Source organism: Strongylocentrotus purpuratus, unplaced genomic scaffold (assembly GCF_000002235.5).
Source record: "Strongylocentrotus purpuratus isolate Spur 01 unplaced genomic scaffold, Spur_5.0 spur5_scaffold_13, whole genome shotgun sequence".
NCBI classification, from domain to species: domain Eukaryota; kingdom Metazoa; phylum Echinodermata; class Echinoidea; order Camarodonta; family Strongylocentrotidae; genus Strongylocentrotus; species Strongylocentrotus purpuratus.
In genome coordinates this window covers 3,775,028-3,792,125 of record NW_022145598.1, presented here as the reverse complement: position 1 = coordinate 3,792,125, position 17,098 = coordinate 3,775,028, and the positions used below count along the sequence as shown (strand labels likewise).

The 17,098-nt window shown below is 37.9% G+C and overlaps 1 protein-coding gene across 1 annotated transcript; it reads left to right on the top strand.

Annotated features, from left to right (window-relative positions):
• The first annotated feature begins 486 nt into the window (after window positions 1–486).
• LOC763313 (12 kDa FK506-binding protein) lies at window positions 487–13,439 on the top strand. The gene is made up of 5 exons (XM_030982730.1): window positions 487–624; window positions 7,152–7,199; window positions 9,607–9,719; window positions 10,530–10,603; window positions 12,196–13,439. The coding sequence occupies exons 1-5, from the start codon at window positions 588–590 to the stop codon at window positions 12,248–12,250; spliced, it is 327 nt and encodes a 108-aa protein (XP_030838590.1). The 5' UTR covers window positions 487–587; the 3' UTR covers window positions 12,251–13,439.
• Window positions 13,440–17,098: the final 3,659 nt, after the last annotated feature.

The window sequence follows — 17,098 nt, the reverse complement described above, 5'->3', positions numbered from 1 at the left end:
AAACGTCTAAGCTTCCGCGCTTCGCGCGGGAGGCCTTTCACCCACCCCCTTTAAGTGAAACTCTTGCTCACTATCACCCCTCCCTACAATAAGATCCTAGCTACGCGCCTGCTTATAGCTAAGTTGACGTAATAAATTGTATATCAATGTCGTCGAGGAAAATGACCATTTGCACATTATGCAAGTACTTTAAATAGTTCATAGGGCCTGCGACCCCGGGTTTATAGGGTTAAATTTGTAGATATTGGGACAATTAATTTGGCGGTAATTAGTGGCTAGTTTTGTCGGTAATCGTTGGCCTCTACACTCCCCCTCCCCCCACTGAAAAAGGTCTAGCGACGCCCCTGCATGCATAACATGTCACATAGGACATCATAATGCACAGTGTGCAAAATTTTCTCATTCCTTTTCGATTGTACGACTTAGAGACACAATAGGCCCTATTGTTGGTGGCTAGCCTCCTCACGAGAGCTAGCTACAGCATTTTGGCGCATGCGCAACTTTGATATTTCGAGCGAGCAGAATAGCTTAGGAAGCTGAGTAATTTGTCTCCTTTCTCACAAAAGATCGCCTTATAGTTATACAATATGGGTGTCGAGGTTAACGTTACTAAACCAGGGGATGGTAAGAAAATTTGATTTAAATCTTAAGTAATGTTATGTTAGATGAAGATAAGCCACTCGTAAAAGGGATTATTTGGAAGATTATTCATCATGTTTATGGCCTTGTTCAACTTCCAACATGTCCAAGTTTCACCATGTCCACTGATCCTAGCTACGTACGGTACGTAGGTCTACACACTACAGACAGTGCTCGTATTGGTTAGACAGAAATAACTGTCGGATATGGGTCATTTCTTAGCGCTTGTTCAGAAACCTATCCAAAATTTAACCCGTAACTCCGGCGTGGAGATAAAACATAGGTCTAGATCTAGGCCTAGTAGGTGGTAGTTAGACATTTTAGATCTAGAAATCTAGGTCTAGAATCTAGACCTACCCAAAATTTAGAGACAGAGTCTAGACCTAGATCTAGTCTAGATCTAAAGTTACACCCCGGCCCTAGAATCTAGACCTTAATGTCTAAATAGAGATCATGAGTTAAAACTAAAAGTCGTATTGTTTATTACCTGTTTCGTGTTAATTTTTTTTCTAGGTCTAGGGTAGAGTGCCCAGTATTCGGTCACTTAAGGGGAAATCACTAATATTTTGAATTCTTACCTCTTTTATTTTGCAATCTACCCATCAAAAGAACAGAAAAATATTCCTCTAACAGGATTTAATAGTCACTTAAAATAAAGAATGATGATAAGAAAAATATTTCCGAAAGAAGACAGAGCATTTTTCTGCCCAGAATTCGGTCGCGCCGACTAGAATTCGGTCACGCGATTTGTGCGTGGAATCTCTGTTGCAAAGGAGCGAAGCGTATTTGCGCGCTATTTTCACACAATTGCGCGATAAAGCACTGATTGTCAATGCGTTGACCGAATACTGGACGAGCGATACCGCATGGCAAGGGTATCGTATAAATACCTCTTGCACATCGGCAAGTGCGTCATTTGCAAATTCGCTGCGATGGAGCGAACACGGATAGACCGTGGGCCGAGCGCGATTTTCCTTCCAGTTCGTTGCATAGATTCTGGTTCAAGATTTAGATAATGTTAATAAAAAGATAAAAATACACAAATCCCAAATCAGCTTATTCCTGCGAATGAGTCCTTGTCGTTCGTATAAAACATAAGTTTAATTGACAAGTTATTTAAGAGAAATGTGCGTGAACGAGACCGCCAACTCTCTGTTCGTACATGTACACGTGTATTAACTCACCGTGCGACGAGAGTGAAACAGCACATTCTCCGTCTCCGTCGTACGAAGAAATTATGTAATCCATTCGAATATTTCACAAAGCCAATCACATTTGCTGATGTAAATAATATGATTTTGCAAATATTAACTGTGAAAACTAATGAAAACCTCGTCAGGGTGAAAATATTTCGAAAATGAGGGGTCATAGCTACCATGAAACAGACGAGAAATAGCGCGTTGCCAATTTGATATTATTGTAAGGATCGTATGCAATTCTCTTGAATGTACACTGATCTGTGTAGAGATCAGTGGCTCCGTACTGACAAGACTCGAGTAAGTTTTGTGTAATTAAAACTTTTGATGAAAAAATTTCTTGTATTAGCAATGCAATGGTAGTTTGAGAATAGGCCTACAGAATTAGAGCCCCTAAATATTCATTGTAATTATAAAAAAAGATATATATCTTTTTGTATTTCCAGTCTTGTAGTAGTTTTTACATGTTTTCAAATGTTTGATTTTTTGATTTTTTTTTGGGGGGGGGGGGGGGACACGCTTAATAAGGTATACGGGATGTGGATGACTTTTCTTTCCTGGAGGAAGAAATATGACAATGTTTATTCAAAATTACACTGCATTCACTGGCTTAAAAATTGATAACAGATACATGCTGAGGTATATATGTGAAGTGTACAGAATGATAATGTATAATTTTATGTCGTCTGGATTTTGAAATCATGTGATGTTATTATAGTTATAAAGAATGTTTTCATACATGTTTGGTTTACAGAAATTTTATTTGTCAGGACTTATACATTTTTGACTAAACAAATGGTAACAAGGTTTTATATCCTTTTCCATGTTTTCCCCTCTTCCTGTCAGATCTGTATACCAGAAGCCGATACTTACAAGAAACCACTCAATAATATTGTTTAATAAGTAAAATACACAGATTTAAGAGCATAATATTTTCTGTTAGTTTTGTTATGTTTTGATGAACTGAATGCCCATCTACATGTATGTGCGAAGAACCATTTACTGGATGAGAATGTGAAATGAAAGATAAATGTCGGTATGTGAAGGCTTCCACTTAACCAAAAATAAATGAATAAAAATAAATATATTTATAAAGGTTTACGGGGATCCGGGACGGGAATCATGTGCCGCCGGAATGCATGATTTTTTCACAAAAAAATAACTTAAGGGTTAGGGTTTTGTAGGCCTAATTCAGATCGGATATTTTAGCTCATTTTTTCGCTGGACGGTATACAAAAAAAAAAACTTTTAAATAATGGCCCCCGTTCTGCCTAAATGACCATTAAATATAGGTACGGGTTAGTTGTCGGCCTTATACATTTTGTCAGGACTTATGACATTTTTGACTGAACAAATGGTGACAAGGTGTCAGTTGTTAGCGGCACACCCCAGTCGGAACCAAAATGTGAGTACCCCCACCCCATGGCATAATTTGTTAACCAAAAATAAAATATTTTATAAAGGAAGAAACCAATGAATTTATTAAAGATGAACATGAATAAATGATTGAAGAAATAAATTGTCACATGTCACATAAAATTATACATCATCATTCTGTACACTTCACATATAATACCTCAGCATGTATTTGTTATCAATTTTTAAAGATGAAGTTGAGTTCTGGTCATGCGATTGCATTGTGAAAGAAACGGTGTGGAACCGACCAGAAAAGGTTGATCATCTAGCATATAAGAATTTGTGTGTATTGCAAGGTTCTGGAATCATCAAAATGATAAGAAATGTGGCCAAGTCTTGGTAAAGTTACAAACACTTGCACAGAAAGATGTATATGGGACTACACGAAAACGTGGCGTAAAAAGCCGGCCCCCCGATTTTTACGATGTTACATGCATATTTCGAATATGAAGGCATTTGAAGGGCCATGCTTTTCAGGGAACATGTCTTAACTGATATTCTTCCACACTTGCATAATAAGAATGAGTAATGCTCACAAATTATTTTTCACCTCTTCCCAGAACTCAACCTTCTCTTTAAGCCAGTGAATGCAGTGTAATTTTGAATAAACATTGTCATTTTTCTTCCTCCAGGAAAGAAAAGTCACCCACATCCCGTATACCTTATTAAGCGTGTCCCCCCCCCCCCCCCCCAAAAAAAAAATCAAACATTTGAAAACATGTAAAAACTACTACAAGACTGGAAATACAAAAAGACATATATCTTTTTTTATAATTACAATGAATATTTAGGGACTCTACAGGGTGCTACAAGAATTTTTTTCACCACTTGCCCTGTCGGGCAAGTGGGTTTTCAATTTACTTGCCCAAACAATATTTCCACTTGCCCAAAACTTTTTGTTTACTAGCACAATCGAGAAAAAACAGCTGATCAACGCACGTGTGTGTCTGTGCAAGCCGCTGTCATTTGGAAACGTAGGCTAATTTTCAGCTGTTAATAATTTGGGTCAACTCTTCCATCAAGAAACGTCATGTAAATAATGGGTAATCAACTATTTTAAATAAAGTACGGACATTTTTATTTCATCATTCACTGCTATAAATATCATGCCAAAATTTGTAAATTCTTACTAAATAATAATATTGAAGATATTTTACGATAAATCTCGGATAAGTATGCGAAAACTAGACTAAACAACGTCGCTAAAACCATGAAAACAAAACAACAACGGCTTATATTCTGGGGGTCTCGATACTATTATCAAAATGACTCGCTCGGTCGGATCTTGAGACCGCAGTAATAAATTGAAAACGAGACAAAAACATTCATCTGATTTATATGAGCAGCGAGTTTTAAATAATATGTTCACAATCATTAACAGTCATTATGAATAAATATCAAACATTTGACTTTTTGTACTTACTAGAAAATCCCTGTTGTTTATTCCATTCCGATTCGCACGTGTTCATTTCCCTAGAATAATGACGTCATATTTGGCGTGATTCAACCAATCGGCAATCAGAGAATAGCAAAGGCCTGTCGGTGCGGCCTGCAGAGCTAGAGAGAGAGAGCGCGAATAAGCTCGCAGCTGGTACGATCGCGCTAGCTGTCTCTAGCTAGCTCACGGCCGGCCGTGCGTGGAGGCGGAGCGGCATTCATGGCTTGAAGTGTCACTGTTGCATGCGCGCTGAGCTAGCTGAGCTGGCTAGCTGTCTGTGAAGTTTTTTCGAAATCGGAACGATCGCTTTTTTGCTTCTGGATTTTGACGACGGGTAAGAAGTTGACGGGTGAATGGTAGAGTTCTTGGACACTAGGAAATTACTGTAAAAGTATCACTTGCCCGAATCGGGCAAGTGATAATTTGATTTACTTGCCCGACGGCTCAATTTGGTTGCCCCGGGACGTCGGGCAAGCGGGTTTGTCGCGCCCTGCTCTAATTCTGTAGGCCTATTCTCAAACTACCATTGCATTGCTAATACAAGAAATTTTTTCATCAAAAGTTTTAATTACACAAAACTTACTCGAGTCTTGTCAGTACGGAGCCACTGATCTCTACACAAATCAGTGTACATTCAAGAGAATTGCATACGATCCTTACAATAATATCAAATTGGCAACGCGCTATTTCTCGTCTGTTTCATGGTAGCTATGACCCCTCATTTTCGAAATATTTTCACCCTGACGAGGTTTTCATTAGTTTTCGCAGTTCATATTTGCAAAATCATATTATTCACATCAGCAAATGTGATTGGCTTTGTGAAATATTCGAATGGATTACATAATTTCTTCGTACGACGGAGACGGAGAATGCGCTGTTTCACTCTCGTCGCACGGTGAGTTTATACACGTGTACGAACGGAGAGTTGGCGGTCTCGTTCACGCACATTTCTCTTAAATAACTTGTCAATTAAACTTATGTTTTATACGAACGACAAGGACTCATTCGCAGGAATAAGCTGATTTGGGACTTGTGTATTTTTATCCTAATTTCTGGTTACCAAAAACTATGTACCACAAAGTCAGTCCAAAAAAAGAAAACTAAGCCCTAAAATCGCGCTCGGCCCACGGTCTAGGAAGAGCTCCTCTTCACACACATACTAAATTCACTGCGATAACACACAAAGTTGTTTCGCAATAGACTTCTACATATGGCTACATGTATGCATGTTAGCGCATGTGCTAACAGAACGCGGAAGTGCAGAAAGTGGTGCGACACTGACCAATTTCGAGCTAAGTTGGAGATCTTTCCGGGGCCCTACATCTGATTTAATTTTGAGAGTTAAGAAAAGTTGTTCAGCTGCCTGATTTGTGCAAGTTTCGCGGCTCATTAATTATTTTTTAAATTGTTACAGCTGTTGAAACGGCTGTCTGACCGAATACTGGGAATTGACAGAATACCGGGCGCGCTACCCTATTTTGGAAAAACGATATTTATCTAGTACACTTTTTCACAGGTTTCACAGCAAACCGCATAATACAAGTGCATACCGATGCCGGGTTGCAGACGGGCGCTGAGGATCTGAGACATTACAGTAGATACCTTCACACAAAAATGATGCCCCGAGCGATTAGTAATCCCAGTCGTAAGGAATATAGACCTATCCATGCGTTTTTTTTTCCGCTAGTCACAACACAAGCCATTACAGTTTGAAATTCAAAATACCCTTCCACCCATTTTCCGGATCATGGAGGCGTGAGCTCCACTCAGCCCAAACCCAAACCCATGGTGACGACACATAGAATCATGCATTCGGACTGCGTGTGCATGATTTAGTGAATGGACCCGCACACGGAAGGCAACGGAGGTGGAGCTTGCGTTCGCGCTCAAGTAGCGCATGCAGCTAAGCAACATGCGTACACTTGCATAAAATCATGCGATGCAGGTGTTTAGCAAAACAAAATACATGTAGCGTGTCCAAAATGGATTAATATTGCCAAGATTTTGGGGGGCTGTTTCTTTTGAAAGAAACATCGGTGTGTCTTGAAATTTGAAATGTATTATTCTGAGTAAACGATTTTAATTATCCAATCATAATATGGTGAAAAACGATCCAAGAGGGAAAATTGAAAAATCGTTCAGAAACCCTATATTTAAGCACGCACAGGGAGTTAGCTGAATTTAGTGACACTCCATCTTTGTATACTCCACATTTTTTTAAATTTCCGGCAGAACCAACATCAAAAACTTTTGTTGGAGGTCAGCGTTTTTGAAATGTAAATTGCATATTAGCTCATTATCTGATATCTTGCTTTATGCCTCTCTCGTACACTTTGGTGGGGAGTCTTGTAGACTAATGGGCAAGAATACAATAAATCTCTCAGAATAAGTAAAGTTATTTCTTTGGGTTAGTTTTCCTTTTATATGAATGATAAATTAGTGCATCCTCTTTATCTTTACAGGTAAGACATTCCCCCAGAAAGGACAGACTGTTTCAGTTCACTACACTGGTAAGTTGGATACTCCTCTCCCCCCCCCCCCCCCTATTCTCCCTCTGTCTTACTCCCTCTCCCTCTCTCTGACTCAATCTCCTACTCCCTCTCTCTCTCTCTCTCTCTCTCTCTCTCTTTCTCTCTCTTTCTCTCTCTTTCTCTTTATTTCCCTCTCTCTCTCCCTCTCCCTCTTTCTATCTCCCCCTCTCTCTCTCTCTCCCCCTCTCTCTGTCTCTTTCTTTCTTTCTCTCTCTCTTTCTCTCTCTCTCTCTCTCTCTCTCTCTCTCCCTGTCCCTTTTTCTTTTGCTTTAGGGGCCAACAGTTTACTGTTGTGGTTATGTTGATCCTCAACTCAATTTCTACTCCTAGCCTTTTTGATCACCATATTGCCGTCGGGTCCTGGTTTCGTTTTTTGGGTACTGACTAGTGCTGTAAGTCAGATGCTATGTTCGTGTTCGGTTCGGTTCGGCAATTTTTCACCCGAACTTGGTTCGGTTCGGGGTTCGGTAATTATAATAGCAAGCAGCGTTATAGCCACGGTGGTCGGCACTGGGCGGGCCGGCTGGCCTGCCGGGCCCGACCAGCACGGAGGACGTCTGCACACTGCTTCCGACCAGCACGAATTTCACATTAAAAAACTGCTCTAAACGTAATTATTTGTGAAGAAAAATACTACTTACATTTGTATTTCCGTCTTGCATCGTGTATTATTTTCAATTTTAAAAGAATCATGTTTTCAATTTGTCAATAAATGATATTTTTTTAAAGATTTTCCGAGACGGTTGTTGTCTAATGTTAGAAACATGAAAGCTGCCATCTTGAATGGAGATTCAGGCTCGTCAATAACTGTTTTTATTTTCAATAGGAAAAATATAAAATCCCTTTTTCTCGTGAATAAATAAATACCATACTAAAAAGTAGTATAATATATATATATATATTTATTTCATTATTTATATTGTAAAATTTTTTGTCCGATATTGTTACAATTAAAATATTAACTTTTTGTTGAATGGGCTTGAGCTGAACTAGTTTTGATCACGCACATGTATTCTTGTTTATGGCTTGCGATCGCGACGTAGCGTGGTCAGGATTTGGGATTTAAATGGCGCCAGTGAAGTCACGCCCACCACTGGATAGGCATAAATCACAAAGGCGGAAAATGGGAAAAAAGTAAATATAATATGAGCAATCATAACGTGAAAATTAGGTACGAATCGACAAGTTTATTAGCTTGCAAAAACGTTAATATTTTTCTGCCGATCATCCGAACCAAACCTTTGCGTTCGGTTCGGTTTGGTTCGGAAGTGCCATGTTCGGCGAACTTCTGTTCGGTTCGGCGGTTTGGCTACAGCACTAGTACTGACGCTCCGATAAAAATAATGAAATATGTAAGAAATTGCAGTATTGCACACTACTAAAATAAATCCATCTTATAACTCTTTTTAAGTATTTAATTTTTACCAATCATATTCTAGCTCATCCTGAATCGATCTGAACTGCCGTTATAAAATGGGCTGCAAAGCAGTTTGCTGCATGGGGTTATTGTTGCCAGCACAGCTAGCTACAGTACTGACTGGGTCTCGGCAGGATGAATAAATCTGGTTAAAAAATATTTATTTTAGAATGATAAACCGGCTTTCTAAAAATTCTTCTTTACAACATACCGAATGAATAAATAAATGTTTTTATCTTATTTTAAACACAGCATGCTTCTTTTAAAAGCTGAAAATTACTTGGTAATCACAACAAGTTTCGATACTGATAGCTGTTGCAAGGCAAGTTTAGACTATACTAGTCACGGAAAGAATACACAGTGCACTTCATTAGCTGTAATGCGTGCCGAAACGAACCCAAACAAATATATGTGATCGTAACAAGAAATCATTAATAACTACAAGAGCACAATTGGAAAGACAACTACCCAGTACTCAAAATCACTGTAAGCAGATACATAACTTGGAGGAAAAATACAATAGTTGTCCAAGAAAAGCCACAGAAATGGTGATATTTAAGGAGTTACTATAGGTACATTTATTATTAGAATGGGCCTGCTGCTATGTCCGTGCAGAATTACATGTGTTTATGTTGAGCACGAGGCTAGAATCCACTATACTGTCCTCTACGGTAAAAAGCAGTATAAAAATAGATTCGAGCATAGTGATTAGATATGTGCAGCAGGCCCCTTTCGATAAAAATGTACCCAGTTACTCCTCGAATATCACAATTTTTGGGTCACACAAAAGGTTGGGAAATGCGACCACCCAACCTAACACGATGAACCAATGATTCGAAGTAAGCCGTTAAAAGTGTTTTGTATTACCGGTATATAATCAGCCTATCTCTCAGTTGCTGCCAGACTGTTTCTTTGGAATGTAAGGGCTTGACCAGAAATCACCTTTACATTTAACACTTTTAATTCCAGGAACACTGACAAATGGGGAAAAGTTTGATTCCTCCAAAGATCGTGGGAAACCATTTGAATTCAAGATTGGAGCAGGCCAGGTCATCAAAGCATGGGATGAAGGGGTAGCCCAGGTAAGAAGACTTTTTCATCCATTAACCACCTGACTGCTACCCATGTACATGTACATGCTTAGGGCATTGCACTTTCAAGACCGTAGCACTGCAAGGATGTTATACAGGTCTTGAACAGTAGATGGCGCTCTTACAAAAAAATCTGGCTTTTTTTTCTTTGTACAGTGTACAGTTTTTGTCAGGTTTTTGTACAGTACAGTCAAACCTGTTTGTATCCACTACCTAAGGGAAACACAAAAAGTGGCCTTTGTAGACAGGTGGTCTTTATAGACAGGTTCCTTTAGTACATTATTCAATGAGAAACCATTTTCAAGGGAAACAACAAATGTGGCCTTTGTAGACAAGTGGTCACTAAAGCAGGTTCGACTGTACAAAAATGCAGTAGCACAGGGGGTATGAATGCGCTTTAAGCCAATAGCAGTCAAGTGGTTAATGAGAGTGCTTTTATGATTGAAAACTGTCTTTAGGGCAAAAAATTGACATTTGGGATTTTTTGTAAAGTACAGAGCACTGAAGGGGTGGGGGGGGTGGGGGGGGGGGGGAAGCCTCGCAAGATACGTCACAGACTTGCCAATTTGTGTTTGATTGTGATTCATAACTTTCGGATTTTGCTGAAACTGTCGCTGACTTGTTCCTCACATTTTTCTGCTTTAATCAAAACCAACTTAATATCAGTTTAAAGTGATTGTATAAAGTGTAGAAAATTCAGGAACTGAAAGTATTCCCTTGATATTACCAAAGTTTTATGTGATGGGTATTGTCATTGACTTCAGTAAAAATGAATAATCTGTCCTGTGTTTTTCCTTTTAGATGAGTGTTGGAACCACAGCGATTTTGACATGCTCCCCGGATTATGCCTACGGAGCGAGGGGATACCCCCCAGTATATCCTTTTTATTGCACCTATTGAAGTAACATGCCGTAAATCTCTGTGTATAAGACGTACTTTTTTGCCGCCAAAAAAATTGAAAGTCGGGGGTGCGTCTTAAAGGTAAAGACCAGTATTGGAAACGCCCCAATTTCAAAAAATGAAATGGAAGCTCTCATTACCAATCATGTGAAAGAATATGTTTTGACTAATACATGACGATAAAAAATTTGCCGGGAAACCGCCTACTAATTCATATATTTGGTAAATTTGTTTCTCTCATGGTCTGTGAGAGATATAGGATAGTCCCATATACATCTTTCTGTGTATAGTGCTTGTAACTTTACGAAGAATGGGCCAAATTTCTTATCATTTTGATGATTCCAGAACCTTGCAGATGCTAGATGCTAGATTATCAACCTTTTCTGATCGATTCCACAAAGTTTCTTTCACAACTGGTCTTTCTTTCATAACTGGTCTTTACCTTTAAACACAGGTACAAAAAAAAAAAAAAATTTTGATTTATGCCCCCCCACCTGGTGCTATGCCTGGCAATGTCTCCCAGCTCAGTAATCGGTGTGTTGACTCACCACTCGGAAAGATTCACTGCCAATCGCGCGCGACCGGATCTGCACTGTGACCCCCGGCACGCCCCCCAAATAATCGTTTGTTTACATGCAGAGCGCCACTCTGACAAAATATTGAAAGGTTACAATTTAGGCCGCGGACGAGCCTGCCACTGTAAACGCACAAAATTGCGAGGTCGAGTAGGCCTGGCTCGGCCCCGGCCGCGGCCCTGGCCCTTTTCTCACTGTAAACGGGGTCTAAGTCGGCCATTTTTCAAGGAAATCCTAGCAAAAGTGTGTGAGCGCTGCCGCTTTGAGGCATGGTAAGTGAAAACTGTCAAAACGACGCATTTGTGCTCTCTTGCTGAAGACACAGGTAGAATGTGATTCTATTGGCTCAACCTTTAGAGAGTGAAATCTGAACAACATTTCTTATCGGTTATCACATCACAGATGGGCATTTCTTATGCCTCAGTCACACCTTTGCGTATTTGGCTTCCGTATGGCAAGCCGTTTAAACATTTATTCCTCTCGATATTTAGAAATGGATTCTTGATATCAAGAATCCATTTCTAAATATGTTGTAAAGCAATGGTAATTCTTGATATCAAGAATTTGATTTCTTGATATCAATAAATAGGAATAAATGTTGAAACGGCTTGCCATAGATTTGCAGCAATACGCAAGCCAAACATGCAAAGGTGTGACTGAGGCATCAGTTAGATCAAATCTTGTTTACATGATTCGCAGAATACCGATTTAAGAAAGAGTTAAAGGGTATTTCATCTCGGTGAGATAAAATGAATCTGTGATTGCTTGCTTGCAAGGTTAATTACAGTGTTGCCAATTTTCCTTTTGATTAATTGCAACTTTAAATCTTTATAACTTTCTCATTTTTAATCAAATTTTCCTAAAACTGTCATTTAATTGTTTCTTTCATTTTTATGCTTTTATTTAATTCAAAGTGATACTAAAGTAGACTTCTAATTTCATCTTGTGCTAATTTTGAATGAAGTTTGATTTTCCTTGACTGCTATTTTTACGATCCCACCCAATTCAACGCTGATCTTTGAAGTGGAGCTGCTGCAGCTGCGATAAGAAGACAAGACAGACGATCACATGTTCATCTGCGAGAGTGTTCTTACCTAGATTTAGTCTTGTCTTTTCTTTTCACTTTGATTGTACTTTATAAACTATGTATCAGGGTCTAAACTACATGTGACAATCATCTTGGATTGAAACAAACCACTTTTTTAAACTGCTCAATGACTTGGTACATGTATCCATTGTTATTGTTATGGAAGAAGGTTAGAATATCAAGTAACAGGGTGTTGCGTTATTTGCCTATGACAGATAAACTTGAAATGTAAATCAACTCAAATGAATCAGAATTGAACAGTTTTCAACAAAGAAATGGAAATGATTTTATAAACTAAAATGTAATGAAAAATAATTTGAGAGTCAGTTACGAAAATACAAATTTTTCTTGATTCATGTGTAAGAAAATGGAAAGAACAAGAAATTAATTAACAAGGAATTTAACCTAGCACCCTCCAGTTCCAAAACCATTGCTGGCCGATAGCAATGCTGATGGCAAGAATTAATGGGACAGATTAGGCCTCATAGTCCATATTGGATTACATACTTTAAAAAAAATAAAATACATATATGCAGAATACACTTGACAGCTACTGTTCTTGTACATTTATCTCTTTTATTATGTGTAATATGTGTAAGGAAATTATACAATCTGCAAGGGTTTTATATTGTGTTGCATGCTTTTTTAGAAGAAATTATTGATGATATGACAGTGAAATTAATTGTATTGGTTAGAGAGACTTCATGTAGTTTATTCAATTCAGTCATTTTCATACATGTCTGCACTCCAAAATACATGATAGACTTTGATGTACATGTACATGTACAATATATGCACAGATGTACCTAAATTTGTAGATTCAGAATAGGGCATGATTATTTTTCCTTTGTATGGTCGTGTATGTGTGATATGATCTATCAAGGCAGTTTGATACCATTACCCTCCGTAGTGCATTAATAACCAATGTATTGCTCCTTTGTACGACCATGTATGTGTGATGTACCAATGATGCAGTTTAATACCCCACGTAGTGCATTAATGACTCGATCACAATTACAATACATAGAGAGACCTACATATACGAGGCCACTGCTTTTTAGTTCTATGGCTTTAGACAAAGCAGGAAATTGTTTGCATGAAGCATCGTTATCTTCTATTAAAGATTAAAAGTGTTTTTTTGTAACAGGAGCCACATGTTTGCATGTATAAAAGACCTTGCATGAAAGTGTATCTTATATAGTAGCTGGCGTAGATTAAACCGGACTTGTGCCATAAGCAAGAACAACCCCATGTTTTAAGTGACATATTTTAGACATGTTTATTGACCCTTTTTTCTTCAATGTTTGTCTTTTGTATTGTGATTTGTTAGCAGTTATGGTGGCGTTTTAGGCATCAGACATTTTGCTGTATATTTTCTTTGCGTACTCTTTTATATAACGTTTTTGAAACCATACCCCATCGATAAGGACCAATTTCAATCATTCTTTGAAATTTTATAATTTTTCTCATGGAAGAAATGCAATTACTTAAAATGTAAAATTCATTAAATCATTAGATGCTGCTTGTAAGTGTCGGCTTGCATGGTGATGTAGATATACAGTAGGCTTGCAGGTGCACCATGTGAGAGAAACGGATAGTCAACCTGTTTGAAACGTCGAGCCACCCCCGCCACTCATCCTCTCCAAGCGCTATGAGAACTATATGCTAAGAAAAGATAACCAACAGTCTTTTTCAAGACTATACCAAACAGTCCTTTTCAGGACTACAAACCCTCAAGAAAGATTACCGAGAGTCTTTTTCAGGACTCCTCAATCCTCCCTCTCTCTCTCACATGGTGCACCCGCAAGCCTACTGTATAATGAAATCATGCTTTGTTTATTATGACATTGTAATAGTTATTATTGTGGTGCCTTTGTAACTAATACAGGAGATTTGTTGAAATTACAATGCATTCCTGAAGCATACCTCAATCATAAATTTTTGCCAAAGGAACTCAATCAATTGAGCTTTATTTGGGATAACAGTAAAATCCATTCAGTTCATGAATTTCAAACTGGACAATTGTACCGGTGAGTTATGAAAGAATAAACCGACTCCTACAATAGGCAAAAAAAGAGCTGCATATTTGCCACCTGAAGTAATGACCTTCAATACATATAAGCACTTAAAGATGAAGTTGAGTTCTGGTCATGCGATTGCATTGTGAAAGCATCGGTGTGGAATCGACCAGAAAAGGTAATCATCTAGCATATAAGAATTTGTGTGCATTGCAAGGTTCTGGAATCATCAAAATGATAAGAAATTTGGCCAAGTCTTGGTAAGTTTCAAACACTGTACACAGAAAGATGTATATGGGACTACACGAACACGTGGCGTAAAAATCCTACCCCCGAGTTTTACGATGTTACATGACATATTTCGAATATGAAGGCATTTGAAGAGCCATGCTTTTCAGGGAACATGTCTTATATGATGTTCTTCCACACTTGCATAATAAGAATGATAATGCTCACAAATTATTTTTCACCTCTTCCCAGAACTCAACCTTCTCTTTAATATAATTTTTGCACCTAAATTATTTGCATATATATTGTTTGTTCGGTATTTCAAGTTTAGGTATTTTAGTTGTTGCTAACGTTGTATTTCGCCTATCATGTATGTCTATGTAACTCAACTCTCTTAGACTACTATATGTTAGACAGAAATAACCGTCTGGTATGGGTCATTTCTTTAATTAAACTGACACTTGTTGACATTCCGTCAGAAGAGCCAGATGCAATCTCGACGGTACAACCGTCGATATCAGAGACGGAAGCTTTCGGTCTAACTATATGTGTACTTAGAAAGTTACAGATCCTGTATTATGTTCCAGCTTTATATTCACGGACCTGTTTAAATTGGAGACAATTTACTTTTGTAGGTCGTGAAACTGGGTAAAAGCTCATTTTGAACTTGATCTCGGGAGTGTAGATAGGTGCATTGTACCTATAGTCATGTATTTCAAGTATTTATCACCCTCACGCTCCTATTTCATTGGAGTATCATCTTTACAATGTAAAACCTTAGATGTGGCCGTCATGAATGAATTGATGAAGCCAAGCTCATGACTTACATTCTCGGGGAATCAAGAAATGAATGAAATTTCATGTACTCAAATTACCCTTTTCCCACATGATAAGACGTCAGAGTTTCACAACTGAAGTGAATTAATATTCATCAGGAAAGACGGAAGATCAAAACTAATTAAACAGTCATTACCAGGATCTGTAATTAAATCCTTCATTGCCAAAATTTACTTTCGTTTAGAGCTCGTACAAAATTAGCTGATCATGTTTTGAGTATCGTTTTCTATTCTTTGTGTGTATGTGTTGTTAAAAATAATCAAGACACAATGTCCAGTAAGTATTGACAATCATGCCATAAGCTTTTTGTGTTACTCATGTCTCTTTTGTTGCATAAAGAGGTGATTTGGGGAACGTTGAAAAGGGGCTTTGTATCGAGATGGAGAGAGGGGCAGATGAGAATAGGGAGACAGATGCATAGAGATTAGAGAATCAGAGAGAGAGAGAGAATCAATGCTTGAAAGTTTCTAAACCAAAATGCGTAGGGGATTGGAGAGAGATAGAAAGATATATGCTAGGTGACTGGACAAAAACAATTTTTTTTTTTTGTTTAGGGGGGGGGGGGGGGGCGGTATATTTAATACTACAAAATGACATGGGTTCATATGACGTGCCATTATTATGTAAATAATATCCCAATATGTTTGCATGCATAGAGAAGCCATATAGATATAAATTGTGTTATAGTTCATATGTAAAGTGGAAAGATATGTTAGATTAATCTCTTCGTGACAATCGAACATGCCCACGATTAAAGATACTATATGTCCCTTTTCCAGCCAACATCAAATTAAGTAGAACTTTGCAGGAATTATGAATATGTCATGTATGTCCCATCTGAAATTTAAACGTCAGCAGTGTCCTAATATTCAAATTATGCAAGGAAACCCGTTTATTTGCTAGACTTCACTGTCAGACAATATTGAGTGACTGACTGGCTTCTTTTCATCTTTGGTAACATACATAGAGTGTGCTGTAAAGGGTACATGAGCATTTGTCTACATCAATAACCCACTTCTTGTAATGGCCAAAATTAAACTGATTGAATCTTTGCGCAGCATAAACCGTAACGTACGACCATTCGGTACAATGGTCTAAAAAATCAGACTATTACTTACTGGCTCTATTGCTCCTAAGTCGAGTCGACAACTAATAGTCGTTATTTTCCCACTTAAAAACATTTTCAAGCCCCCCCCCTTTTTTTTAGGGAAGTTCCAAATTAGTATTGTCTTTCAAATATTGGGGGGGGGGGGGGGGGAGGCAAACAATAAACCACAATCAAAAGAATTGATCATAATTTTTTTCTTTATGGTGGAAAAATAACCATGTATTTATATCCTATAGTAAGTTACAAATAATGTTTATATCTTCTGGGGGAATGCAGTACCCTATTTTGATAAATCCACAACAATAATGTCCCTAAAAATGAAACCTAGATAGTATGCAGTATGTATGTAACATGAATAACTGTTGAAGGCAGTATTAAATAATTATTAATAAAAAATGCAATATACTATGACATGTAAGTATAAATACAAAAAAAAAATTTCATTTCATTTGCGAAAAGATGACTATTATAAGAAATTGAATATAATTGTCCTAAAATAAAAACAAATAGTTTGTTGATCATTTCCTACGAGCAAATAGAAGAGAATATAATGCGATTTATACATTTCACATTTTACATTTCATTCAACAGACGGATAGAGTACGGAACAAAAGAGT